At 34.4% G+C, this 12,941-nt stretch overlaps 3 protein-coding genes across 6 annotated transcripts; 1 reads left to right on the top strand and 2 right to left on the bottom strand.

The window, feature by feature from the left end:
* Positions 1–331: 331 nt before the first annotated feature.
* On the bottom strand, positions 332–2,648 carry LOC111806420 (small ribosomal subunit protein uS15). Its single transcript, XM_023691732.2, has 5 exons — positions 2,488–2,648; positions 2,309–2,381; positions 1,633–1,771; positions 1,345–1,531; positions 332–537 (listed from the first exon to the last, which is right to left on the bottom strand). Exons 1-5 carry the CDS (start codon positions 2,508–2,510, stop codon positions 504–506), a joined length of 456 nt encoding a protein of 151 aa, XP_023547500.1. The 5' UTR covers positions 2,511–2,648; the 3' UTR covers positions 332–503.
* Positions 2,649–3,101: 453 nt separating this feature from the next.
* Positions 3,102–6,173, bottom strand: LOC111806546 (myeloid leukemia factor). 2 transcript variants are annotated; one of them, XM_023691913.2, is made up of 7 exons: positions 6,028–6,173; positions 5,133–5,555; positions 4,881–5,038; positions 4,722–4,802; positions 4,107–4,182; positions 3,924–4,016; positions 3,102–3,580 (listed from the first exon to the last, which is right to left on the bottom strand). In XM_023691913.2, the coding sequence occupies exons 2-7, from the start codon at positions 5,509–5,511 to the stop codon at positions 3,438–3,440; spliced, it is 930 nt and encodes a 309-aa protein (XP_023547681.2). In that variant the 5' UTR covers positions 5,512–5,555; positions 6,028–6,173; the 3' UTR covers positions 3,102–3,437. The 2 variants fall into 2 exon arrangements, with proteins under 2 accessions (XP_023547681.2, XP_023547679.2); XM_023691911.2 differs by having other exon boundaries at positions 5,133–5,528.
* A 526-nt stretch (positions 6,174–6,699) lies between these two features.
* Positions 6,700–12,715, top strand: LOC111807176 (vestitone reductase). 3 transcript variants are annotated; one of them, XM_023692768.2, is made up of 6 exons: positions 6,700–6,949; positions 7,580–8,104; positions 9,037–9,232; positions 9,894–10,117; positions 10,361–10,416; positions 12,242–12,715. In XM_023692768.2, exons 1-4 carry the CDS (start codon positions 6,826–6,828, stop codon positions 10,048–10,050), a joined length of 1,002 nt encoding a protein of 333 aa, XP_023548536.2. In that variant the 5' UTR covers positions 6,700–6,825; the 3' UTR covers positions 10,051–10,117; positions 10,361–10,416; positions 12,242–12,715. The 3 variants fall into 3 exon arrangements, with proteins under 3 accessions (XP_023548536.2, XP_023548535.2, XP_086985318.1); XM_023692767.2 differs by having other exon boundaries at positions 12,237–12,715; XM_087129192.1 differs by lacking the exon at positions 12,242–12,715 and having other exon boundaries at positions 6,701–6,949; positions 10,361–10,657.
* Positions 12,716–12,941: the final 226 nt, after the last annotated feature.

The following is a 12,941-nucleotide window of genomic DNA, read 5'->3' as shown; positions in this document are numbered from 1 at the left end:
TGAATATACAGTGAGAATTGTTTAGCACATTTCTGTTGTGAGAAAGGGGAGGATGGAAGATCTGAACAAAGCTTTATCAAAACTAAGAGTATAACTAAATTTTGTAACATTAAAGCCTCAACTAAAAATGTACTCTTATTTCAATTACAAATAGTGTTTCATAAAGAAAAAGCATCTCGATGTTTTCTAATAGAAAATTTTCGAACTGTTGTCAGGTCGATTAATTATTTTCCATCGATCAATTTCAAGATCACTAATTTCAATTAAAAATTTGAGCTAATTTGAACCACTTAAAACTTGCACCCATACGAGCATTCAACTGGCAAAGTCATTCACAAAAAGCATTGCAGAAATCAAATTTGCAATAATGAATCCAAAGTGAGGTACAAGACGGATAACTGCCGAAGTGAGTACTGATAAAATATTAAACATGGTACTTAATGGAAAGTTGAATCGCCAAAATAACTCCTTCGTTTCTCTTAGTCATCACCAAAAGCTTGCTTCTAAGCCACAAGGGTGCTGGCTGTGGTGGATTCACTGAAAAAAGACATCCACATTCAATTAGACAGCTCGGCATTGAAGAAAAGATCACAAACCAACAAAATTGTATATGTTCTTCGACATTTCGCGAAGACCATCAAAGTTGTCCTTATCCTAATGGTAAGAATTTGAGAAGTTCGGAGACACACACTTAAGATTTCAGGAACAAACCTAAAAGTTAATAACTTATTGAGCACTGTTTTCTCTTCTTAATGCTGGCTTTGAGATGGTCTAAGAACCTTAGGAGAGAAAGGGAGTGGGCTACGAGCATAATGCAAATGATGGACACCACCTTATATATTCTCGAGTCTAGAATCTAGATGCAACTCTCTACATACACTTTGCAGTTTGGCAATCCAACATGCGACGAGTATTGAAACGTTACATTGCTATGTTTTAGTTCATGTTTTATGAGATAAATCTAGTTGGTGCGAAACGTTACATTGCTATGTTTTAGTTCATGTTTTATGAGATAAATCTAGTTGGTGCCACGCACCTATACGTCCCCCTAAAATTAAATTAATCCTCACCATCCCCCTTTGTTGAACTCAAAACAAAAATACAGAAGACAAAAAAGAAGAAAAATTCAGGTGCTGTTTTGACAAGGAAACCGAACAGGTGTTCGCTAGCTATCATCTTAACCCAATTTCTCTTTTAACCGTATCTTTCCAGAATTAGACAGAGTTTAAAAGCTAAAGATCAGCAGCATGTGAGAATATGAATTTAACGTAAGCTATGCGACTTTTTCATGCAAAAGTGAAGATACTAAATAATTCATGCTATTCTGTGCCTCAAAATACTTACTACTTCCACACGGGAGGAAGCTTCTTTGTCTTCTTGTAATACCGGGCAAGACGATGGATCCTGCTCTCCACCAAAATCAACCTGAACTTGGAATCCTTGTCTTTCCTGTTCCTCTCCAAATGCTTTCTGATCGAAACAGCTTTCTTGATGAGATGGTAAAGATCCTCCGGTATTTCAGGAGCTAGCCCTGAGCCAAGAAAGAAAAAATGGACATATCAATCACAAAATAATTCTAACTATAGTATAAAAGAGAAGAAAATTGGCGGAGAAAGGGTAGATAGGGCTCACCATGAGCCTTCAATATGCGCAAAATCTTACTCCCAGTTACACTTTTGACCTGAGCAATCCCGTGAGAATCACGGAGAATAACACCAATTTGAGATGGTGTCAAACCCTTCTTGGCAAATTTGCAAATGTTCTCGGCAACCTGAATAGCAAAAGAAAAGACATCAATTTCTACAGATAGTACAGAAATTAACCTCCCTTCATTTCGAACGACTAACATCTAAAATGGCATTCCAGGGAAGAAATTGATCAGTTTTCTTAGATATACAAGAGAATAACCATCAAACTTGGCACTCAGATGCACTAAAAAACATGTCACCATGGCCCCCACCAAAATTAACGACTGCAATTTCAATTATTTGACAATCACACAAACAATCATACAGGAGCTACCTTCGTGATCAATAATAATAACCTAGGACATTTTCCTGCTCAATTACTGAAAGATCACGAAACTCAATCATCATAAAAACATTGAAAACCTCGATTAACTCGTGATTGAGAGGCTCCATAACACAATAGAATTAGATGAAATCTACATTTTACCGCACATTTTCCATTCCATAATTTACTATTTCTAATCAAATAGAACGATCGAAGCTCAATGCAACAAAAAAAAAAAAAAAAAAAAAAAAAAAAAAAAAAAAAAAAATTAAGAACTTGGGAGAGGAATTCTCACATCCTGAGAAGAGATCTTCAGCCAACTTGGCGGCGTCCTTTTGTAAGGCAGTGCCGAAGCTGAAATACCCTTACTGAAAATGGAAATAAATAGAGTAAAAAAGAGTTATTAGGACTGTATAAACAGATTTTCCGATGAAGCTTAAAAGCAAGATTTGTGCACTGAAAGTAAAGACGAACCCTCGACTATGCATACGACCCATTGCGACGGCGCGTGGAGAAGAAACGGATTCTGATCCTCTAAGGTTGAACTACAACTTCGCCGGCTCCTTTGCTGAAACACTGCATAACAATCCCTGCTATTAGGGTTTTGATAATTGTGATTGGGTAAATTTGCCCGGCATTCTGGGCTGGGCCTTGAGCAGCCCGGTTAATAATTATTTAAAAAAAAAATTAATTATATAAAATTATAGATTCACCAAAATTTAAAATTTTCCACCGTATATAATATTAAATTCAATTTACATAATTTATTTGTATAGAGTATTTTTTATCTCACTACAAGAATTTCGAGAGTATTATTTTTTTTAACCACGTTTTTTACTCTTGAAAATGACGTTTTTTTTTTCTTCTAATAATCCAAGTTAATAAAAAAATGTCTATAAATTTTATTATTTTTTAATTAAGAAATACTTTGTACTATAAAAATTAAAAAGTTTTTAAAATAATTATCATCTATTTCCACCTCATATAACATTTTTGAATTAAAAAAAAATCAGATTTAATGTGAATATTTCTAACACTTCAAGAGTGAATATCTCTATGAGAGTATTTTTTTATTAGTTAAAGAGGTCTAAATGAAAATTAAAAGCTTCAAACATTAAACCATTTGTAACAGAGAGTACAATACACTAATTACATTAACCTGTCCAGGCACCCTTTCCCATAGGCACCCTATCTGTTTCGTATTAGTCTAGACCACTTCCATAAGAAAATCCACCCTTTTACTGTATAACCACCACCGTCATTGAATGTTTAAAGTAGGAACTACACTATATGAACTAAACTACAGTAAATGAACTAAATGTTTGAATTTGCAAAAAGCAACCTATATAACATAAAACTATCATCCCTCAAAAGAGAGAAGATTCTACTTCCATCAACGATGCCAAGATCTCTTCCATCACCTTCTATTCTATGTTGATCCTGATTACTTTTTTGGTTCTACCAGAACCAGAGCTCTCCCTTGCACCACCACCATGTTCATATTTCCTTTCAGAAAAAGATGGAAAATCCCGACTGATCATCTCTCTGTTTCTACTGCCACTAGATTCTGCAACGTCAATGTCGATCAAAATTAAACACCGACACCAAAGAGCAAACTGAAGTGCCAAAAAGATATTTTGCAGAGAATATCTTGGGAAAAAACAGCAGAACATGTATAATATATACTTCATCTCAGAGGTAATGAGGATGCATAGGTCGTGTCTATGAATTTTTTTTTCTCTATTTGTGTATTGAGAGGTTACCAACCAAACCAAACCAAACCGAACTACTCGGTATACTTATTTAAGAAAGAAACTCTCTCCTTTGTATTGGAATGGAGGATATGATGTTCAAAATGGGGTTAGAGTGGATGAGAAAGATGCTTTTGGAAAAGCAAATAATCAGATTACCTGAAGTGGGATCCATATGAAATCCACCTTTTGGAACATTTTGATGCCCTTGAAAATTACCTTTCCATGCTTTTTCAAAACCAGCAAGTTCTTCTGTGTGAAAAGTATTGCGACACAGTGTTATAGAATTAACATGAATAAAACCAGATAATCATTAATTATGGTTAAACAGACAGAGCAGACCTTCATTCAGATTGTGCAGAGTCTGAAGTACGTCCACTTTACCATCTGGGTTCAGTTTCCTCGTAACTGAATGACCCTGCAGAAGTAAAGCAATTGTCTTAGTGCCCAGCTTTCTAATTCACCATCATTTCTCAAGCAAGAGAGGCTACAAACGAATATGGGAAAGAAATACACGAAAATGAAGCATGTACACACTGCATCACATGCAATTTGGAAAAATAAAACCCTGCCGCTATTAATGGAGACGATTAGATTACAAATATAATAAGAAACAATTTTCACTTATTGGGCATACATTTAAAATTACACATTCAAGTAACGCCACAAATGGAATCTGGGTGCTATGAATACTGTCCCCTTCTCAGAAAAGAAACGAAGTCTTCCATTTCAAACAGCTATTTGTATTAGATACATGGTTCACAATATTGACAATAGAACCACTTAAAACTTATATGAAACAAGAAGAAAACTTGAAGGGAAAAACAATTTCAGAGTAGGTCTAGGTTTCATGGATTCAATGTCAAGCAACCATTAAAGATAATCGAGGACAAGACATGGTGATGTCAAACAATTTATCAACCCTTTAAGTATCAGAGTTCCATTATCAATCTATACCTTATCATGAATTCCTCTAGAGATCCTATGAGTGGCCTGACCTGTTGTCTTATCTGCTTCTTTCGTCTCTTCAAGCAATACCTGATTCATAAAACCTGCTATCAAAACCCAGTACTTGATGCATAAAGTTTACAGTCATTCCAGAAGAATTTGACTTACTCCCTCATTATCTACCCTTCTAGTTCTAGTAGAAGTGTAATATGCTCCATCTACACCGCCATATGTGACTTTGCAAGTATGCAAACTGGACTTACTAGCCTTTGGCTGAGCTCCAAAACTATTATCTTCACTACCTCTACGGGTTATTATCCGGCGCTCTAGAACATCAAACAATAAAATGATTGAAGCATGGTAAATTTTGAATAACACAGTTCACGGAACCAAAGAACATCAAAATCACAGCTCAATTACCATCATTAGGATCATCAGGATGCTCAACTGATGGCTCCTTGTCTGACCCATAACTATTCTCATTCTTGTCCTGTTTCTGGTCCACAAGATCGTCATCTACCTCCCTCTCCTCATCAGATGAGATTTCTTGAATCACAAGTCCCTGTGCCCCATCTTTCTTCCGCTTATCATATGCAGCAGCATGGGAATTGGATGCACTCGGCTCAAGCATGCTATTGAAAGGGCGAGTAAAGAAAGGATCATCAAATGGATCCCTCTCCCCAAAAAGGTTAGACATCATACTTCTGTGGGATCCAAATAAACCAAATCCAGGGAAACCACCCATGGAGTCACTTGAGAAAAGCGAGTCCTTCCCTTCTGCTCCTCCCCTTTGCTGCATATTATATCTGCTAATTTCTATGGAAAAACAGAAATTTAGAGAAGCTACAACAAAGAAAACAGTCCACAGAGGCAAAATTTAGTGGCCATCCATGTAGGATCTAGCATTATGAACAAGCATGCGAATAACACAGTGGAGTAAGATGAAAAAAGATACGAATGAAATACACCAATCTCTCTGATTTTCATAAACTTAAAAGCAATAACAGCAACAGGGAAGAAGCCAAGAGCTAATAATCAACTCAAAACCTCATTCAAATGGAAAAAGACACAGCATCCGTGCACCACATTTCCATTCCGTTCAGATTCTTGATAATTCCAGCAATAAATAGTAATTTCGAGACTCCGATCCCAAAAACACAACATAAATTTGAAAATCGAGAAAAAGATAAACTAGCACTAATCTCCATCATCAGCCAAATTAAGTCAGCAATAAACCAAAACAAGAAACATTGAACGATTTGTTCCATTGCTATGGTCTGCTAGGAAAAATGAAGAACGAGAAAATTAGAATTACCTGTTAATTCTTGAGGGATTGAGGAAGCCGAGAACAGGTGGAAATGTAAAGAAGAAACCAGAAAAGCCGAGGTTCTTCGCAAGTGGCCGTTGGGGATCTTGCGGGCTTTTTACATTATATACCACGGCTAACTTCGCGAGAGCTCCACGTATTCTTGAAAGTTCGAAAATGTATTTTTTAATCGATTTTTCTTTTTTAAAATTTACCATCAAAATCATTTTATATAAATATATCTATAATAATTTCATACCAACAAATAGTAATTTTATTTTATATTAGTTAGCTTTAGAGAATTAATTGTTAATAGCTAATTTATTTTTATTACGTCAAATTATTAATCTAATTTAAGTTTAAGTTTAATTTATTAATAAATTTTATAAAAATTAAAATATTGTTATTATTTAGTTAAATTATTATTTAAATTATCATTCATTAATAAATATATTAAGAATAATACGCCTCAAATTTTAAGGAGCGATTAATTTTAATAATTCTTTTTAAATAAACAAATATAAAAAAATTATATTGAGTACAATAATCAAAATTAAGAATTAATTAAACTATGATCTTTAAGTCAAAAGTTTTGAGTAAAGGGTTAAAGATTGGTCGTTCTTGTTGATAGTAACTTGCAAGTCAACGCTATATTTCTCCATTGAGATAGAAATTCAAGTAAAATCCCAATATTACTAAAAGTGTGATGAACACTTGAAATGGGTATAATTTATTTCCTGATATAAACAATTGCGTGGGATTGCAATCCTTACAAATCCTTTCTGGAAAGGGCAGAAATCGAGAGAAATGGAAAATGGGGCAAAGGGGAAGGTGTGTGTAACAGGAGGCACTGGATTTATAGCGTCATGGCTGATCAAGAGCCTTCTCGAGAAGGGCTACTCTGTAACCACCACTGTTAGAGCCGACCCAGGTAAACAAGACCCCTTCCTCCTTTCCATTTTTGGTCTCTGTTTTGATTTCTTGCCTTTGCATGGTTGACTTCGAGATCAGCTTCTTGGATTGTAAAGGATAATCTCTTTCCAATTCTGTACTTGAGTCATTTGAATGTTATATGAATTCTTTACTGGATTCCACTTTTTTTTACTTCTTTTGAGGTTTGCATGCTAGGTGTTTGATGAAATTACTATGAGAGTTGATCACTTGACTGCTATTTAAGCGCAGTGTCTTTGGCTCTTTAGATCCATATTAAGCTGCCGCGAAGCTCAAGTGGATTGGTTACTATATTATACCCTTGCCATAGATGACTCGGTGTTAATAATTTTGTTTCTTCTTTCTGCTTTTAAGTTTTTGGAGTTCATTAAGGATTTTAAGAAGTAGGTCCAACTACAAATGAAGTTATCATTGAACAAGTATGAATTTATAAAACAAACCACCAATAACTAAATCGTTATTGATTATATTATAAGAGGTATAAGCTTGTGCAATACTTTTCTAACTAGTTTTCTGTATGTAAACTTGTCTACATTTTAATTTCCAAATCGATCAATTGTGTAACTCGGCTTTCCTCATCTAATTTTGTTTACATTTTAATACGGCGCAGAGATGAGAAAGGACTATGGATTCTTGACAAATCTACCCGGAGCATCAGAAAAACTCCAAATATACCATGCTGATCTCGACGAACCGAATAGTTTTGCTCCTGCCATTGCAGGTTGCATTGGAGTCTTTCATCTTGCTACCCCAATTGATGCGAGTGACAAAGAAGGTGTGGAAGTGTTGACTAGAAGAACGATTGAAGGAACACTGGGCATCCTTAAAGTTTGTCTAGATTCAAAAACGGTAAGGCGAGTTGTATACACTTCCGCTGCAGCCACCATGCAGTTTAATCACCACACAGTAGACATTTTGGATGAAAGTTGTTGGAGTGACATTGATTACATCAATAATATTGCACCATTTGGAAGATCATACCCGATTTCTAAGACATTAACTGAGCAAGCAGTTCTTGAGTTCTCTCAACAATACGGATTGGAAGTTGTCACTGTCCTTCCAACTTATGTTGTTGGTCCCTTCATTTGTCCTAGACTTCCTGACTCTATTCGTGTGACAACGTCTCTGATGTCAGGTAGTTTTTTTTAATGTTTAAAGTATCTTATGCTCGTTGAATGCATCTTGCACTTTGCACGTCGACTTGGAATCTTCATTGAAGAGTAGGCAGATGCCTAAGTTTTACTGAATCTTATTGCTAGAGACATATTTGGCATTTGATCTCTATAAAATTATATATTGTTTTTGAACTTTTGAGCATTGTTTCCTTTTTAATCCTAAACCTCTTATAGGGTCCAATTACAGAACATTTGAATTACGTCTCAGAAGTTAAACATTATGTTTTTGTTTAGTGCAAGCCATTAATACAAATGACTGAATGCTATTATGACATGCCCATTTGATCGATTTTGATTGAATTGGCTGATGTAACATATAGTTGAATAAGTTAATGAGCATGCAATGCCATGTCATTATTTTGGGGATGGTATAAATGATAAGGACTACATAGACTGTAATTCAATTTGAACTTTTAAAGTTTAGAGACTATACAGACTCAAGTTTCAAGATTTTAAGAACTAAAATTTCAATTTAGTGAAAAATTTAATTATAGGAAACATTTCCTATCTTCATTTTGCTTGGGATACCTCTTTTATCTCTGTTCTTTGACAATAGCTATAATGATATTATGAGCTGACTGAGTTCATGATCCATACGACTCCATGGAATTATGCTCTAATTTAGGGCCATTATGGATTGACTTTCGTAGTGTTCTAAACACTTGTTTTACACTTAACAAAGCTTTTGTAAGCACTTAGAAAGTCAATCCAAATAGGCCGTTAAGCTAGGAAGTTGCGTGATGTTTAATTAGTTTATTCCCTTGCTGAATTTCAAACTTGAGTAGCATCAATGTGAACCCTCTAGCTTCTTTTGCAGATGATTGGAAATTAGTAAATTACACTCTGTTTATGACTTAGTTCCAAAATGATATTAAACATGAAACTTGTGCAGGTAATAAAGCAGATTATGGATTGATCTTAAAATCAAACATGGTGCATGTAGATGATGTGGCAAAAGCACACATTTTTCTCTTTGAACATCCAAATGCAAATGGGCGATATGTTTGCTCTTCCCACATAATCACATTGGACGAATTGGTTAATCTCTTTTCTGCCAAGTACCCAGAATTTCAGATACCATCTTCTGAGTGAGTGCCACTGCATATTAGTTTCCCATTATCATTACAGAATCTTTTCTCTTAGTAATATTGCAAATTTAGCCTTCGATAATTATTTGATTTTTTATTTTTGGTTTTTTGAAAATTAGGTTTAAAAACATTACTTCTACATATTGATTTTGTTATTTTATTGTCCTCTTTTTAGACATGTTTTCAAAATCCAATCCAAAAAGTAGTTCTAAAAAACTTGATTTTTTTGTTTGTTTGGAATTTGGCTATCAAATGGGGTCTTAACAAGGTTAATGATCGTGGTGTTTATTTATAATTTTTTTTTTGAATTTGTGATTCTATGTAGCCCTTCCGTATATGCTTATTGGATAAATATTGATTGGTTTGGCCCAATTTGATTGGTAGATGATAGAAGAAAGTTGATACTCAGTCAAAATGAAGTTTGGTATACAATATGCCCCTATTTTGAAACAACAAATCAAATCTCTTTTATAGACCTTTTTGTTTAACTGTTCACTTCTTTTTTATCATTTATTTATCAAATCATGCAAGACTTTTCCATTAAGCATATTACATCGTCATCATTATCAATTTCACAACAGGGACTTTAAAGGTTCGAAGTAAGACAAAGTTGTTTATTTGAAGTTTGGGGATTAAATAAATACAACTGATTCGACTGCAGGTCTTTGAAAGATGTCAAAGGCTACATATTCAGTGATGTCTCTTCAAAGAAGCTTTTGGATGCTGGTTTTCAATACAAATATGGTATTGAAGAAATGTTTGATGGAGCAATCCAAAGCTGCAAAGAGAAGGGTTATCTCTATGAAACAAAGAAGTAGTAAGCATGGAAACAGATTTAATAAAAGCTCCTCCTGATTGCAAAAGGAGGCCAAGAAGTTTGATGTGGTTAGTTCTTCTAGGCTTTAGCCCATATAAAATCTGTACGTTAAAATTGTCTTTCTCAAGGAAGTGGTATCTATTTCTGTTTAAATAATTTGCATTACAGCTCCTCAGAGGTTTCCACTCTTTTAAGGGCATGTCTTGGTTCTGTTTGTTTATGGGATTGGATTAAAGTATCTGAGTTCCTGATATTGTTACGGGAAAGTCCTTCGTCAATTCATTCTTATGCCATATAGTTGATCTTCTCAGGACTATTGTACAAAATGGTAGGAGCAGCCAATTCGGAGGATTCAAAACCTTGGAAGGTGTGTTCTTCAAAATTGTATTCCTCATTCTACATGTGAAATGAAACTTTTATTGCACTAGAGCGTAAAGCAACTAGATTTCTATGAAATATAGTCATAAATTGTTCGGGAATGTGGTATGTGCCATTCTAAATTCTGTTCCAATATTTTTCATTATTTGAAATCGTTGTTCTATATACACCCTAAACTCTGTACCTGCTGCCTTTTCCAATATTTTCAATTACCCGTTTGTCTTTGTTTATGATGGCTCATTGACTTCAATCATATCTATCTAGATCTTAGTCCTAGTTATAACTATATTGTTACTGATTTAGTTAGATATATTTTTTGTATGGTTTTATATTGGTACCATGTACTTATATTATTTCCTAATATCTAGGTAGTTAAATTGTTACCTAGCTCTTTCTTTTTCTTTTTCTTTTTTAAATTATAAATGGTATGAAGAAATGATTTACACTTCCACATGGTCCTGAGGTGTGATTAATAGGTGTAGCATCTTCCACGGTGACCAAATTTATTCTGAGGGCTACCAATCTACCACCTTGATGAAACTGCCTTTATAGCTATCGATTTTCCACTCGACCAAATTTATTCGGAGCCTTTATAGTTACCGATCTTCCACCTTGACCCAATTTATTTGGAGCCATCACAGCTACCATTGATGTCATAACTTGACGTTAAAGTCGTGCGATCAATATTGCACATAATCCTATCCCGTCAAGTATTCCGCAGCTTGATATTATGGATGACATCTATTCACAGCTTGTGGGGGAGTGTTGAATGAATGACTTCAATTATTTTAATTATATTATGTCTTAATTATGTCATTCATAGCTGTGAGGGAATGTTGAATGAATGACTTTAATTATTTTAATTAGATCTATGCCTTAATTATGTCATTCACAGCTTGTGGGGAATGTTGAATGAATGATTTAATTATTTTAATTATATCTATGCCTTAGTTATAATTATAATTTTACATAATGCCTAGTGATTTAGTTAATACCTATATCTTTTTATATTGGTAAAAGTCATGTAAATTCATCTTTTACTGCGGTTATGGAAGACCTTTTCAAGAAGGCAAGTATTGCCATGGATGGATGCTATTTATTTTATCCAGCCACCCATCCAAAGAGAAGTAAGATTTTTGTTTTAGGGGAAACAAATCATGTTCTTTAGGGTGGTAGACATTCTCTAAAAACCACTTATTGTGACTCATCCATGCATACATGCAACTGCGATTCTACCACGAACCCACAAATGCTGGCGTCTCAGCAGTGAGCTGGTAGACTGCAAACCCGAAAAAAAAAAACATTTTTTTTTTCAGATTTCTTAGATCTGGAAAATATGGAACGAAAACATTCCAAATCAGTGTTGGCTGGCTAGACAGATCAGAGCCAAAGAATGTTTCAAATTAGTGCCAGAGATATGTCAACCCGAGCTAGACAGAGGGCTGAGAAAACATGTATAGAGGAAGAAGAGGAAAAAAGTAATAATAAATATGATTTATTTAGCCCAATATATCCAAAGTTTACAAAATAGCCAAAGGTATTAATGGTATGAGCCAAAAGCAAGATTGTTCCAAACTGGAAAATCTTCGAGTTTGAAAATTGAGAGACTAAAGTTCAACTAAATTGACCTCAAGGAAGTAAAAACTTAATTTTGTTTTTGAATTTTAACTGAGAATTCAATTTTTTTTTTTTTTTTTTGAAGTATGTCTTTTAAACTGCGCGAAAATTTACCGTTTTTTCTACATTTTCAATGTTTTGTTTTATTTTAATTATGTTTTATTTGTGTCTGATTTCGTCTTTTCGTTGCAGTCCAATTTCTCGTAACCTCGAAAATTGAGTTGTGATATTTTCATCTTGCTACCGCAATTGATCTGGATGACAAAGAAGCCGTGAAAGTGTCGACGAGAAGAACAATTGAAGGAACATTGGGCATCCTTAAAGTTTGTCTAGATTAAAAAATGGTCAGACGAGTTGTATACGCTTGTAGACTTGCATCGTATCCCTTGACATTTATTACATGAAGGGTATTGTACCATTGGGAAGATTATACCTGATTTCCAAGACATTAACTCAGCAAGCAGTTATTGAGTTCTCTCAGCAATATGGATTGGAAGTTGTCCTAAGCTTCCTGACTCTGTTCATATGACAATGCTCCTGATGTAAGGTATTTCTTTTCATGTTTAAAGTATCTTATGCTTGTAGACTTGGAATTCTTTATTTTTCTTGAAACTTTTGGCTAGAGAAATAGTTCACTTGATCTTTTTTAAATTATAAGTTGTTTTCGAACTTCTTTTGAGCATCGTATCCCTTTTAAATCCTCAAACTTCTTACAAGTTTCAATTACAGAAAGTTGAATTATGTCTCAGAATATTAGATTATGTTAATGTTTAGTGCAAGTCATTAATACCAATGCTTGCACGTTGTTATGAGATGCCTATTTGATTGATTTTGATGGAATTTAGGAAGTCGGTCCAAATAGGTTGTTATGCTAGGAAGTTGTTTGATGTTTGAATA

Source organism: Cucurbita pepo, chromosome 12 (genome assembly GCF_057944985.1).
Source record: "Cucurbita pepo subsp. pepo isolate OVF chromosome 12, ASM5794498v1, whole genome shotgun sequence".
Lineage (NCBI taxonomy): Eukaryota > Viridiplantae > Streptophyta > Magnoliopsida > Cucurbitales > Cucurbitaceae > Cucurbita > Cucurbita pepo.
This window is presented reverse-complemented; position numbering and strand designations above follow the sequence as displayed.

Coding starts and splice junctions, on each gene's coding strand:
- LOC111806420 (XM_023691732.2), bottom strand. CDS start 2,510: ATGGGTCGTATGCATAGTCGAGG. Junction 1,532..1,632: donor GCGCATATTGAAGGCTCATG/GTGAGCCCTATC, acceptor TTCTTGGCTCAG/GGCTAGCTCCTGAAATACCG. Junction 538..1,344: donor CTTCCTCCCGTGTGGAAGTA/GTAAGTATTTTG, acceptor GTCTTTTTTCAG/TGAATCCACCACAGCCAGCA.
- LOC111806546 (XM_023691913.2), bottom strand. CDS start 5,511: ATGCAGCAAAGGGGAGGAGCAGAAGGGAAGGACTCGCTTTTCTCAAGT. Junction 5,039..5,132: donor TCCTGATGATCCTAATGATG/GTAATTGAGCTG, acceptor TTGATGTTCTAG/AGCGCCGGATAATAACCCGT. Junction 4,183..4,721: donor CTAGAGGAATTCATGATAAG/GTATAGATTGAT, acceptor TTACTTCTGCAG/GGTCATTCAGTTACGAGGAA.
- LOC111807176 (XM_023692768.2), top strand. CDS start 6,826: ATGGAAAATGGGGCAAAGGGGAAGGTGTGTGTAACAGGAGGCACTGGA. Junction 8,105..9,036: donor GACAACGTCTCTGATGTCAG/GTAGTTTTTTTT, acceptor AAACTTGTGCAG/GTAATAAAGCAGATTATGGA. Junction 9,233..9,893: donor TTTCAGATACCATCTTCTGA/GTGAGTGCCACT, acceptor ATTCGACTGCAG/GTCTTTGAAAGATGTCAAAG.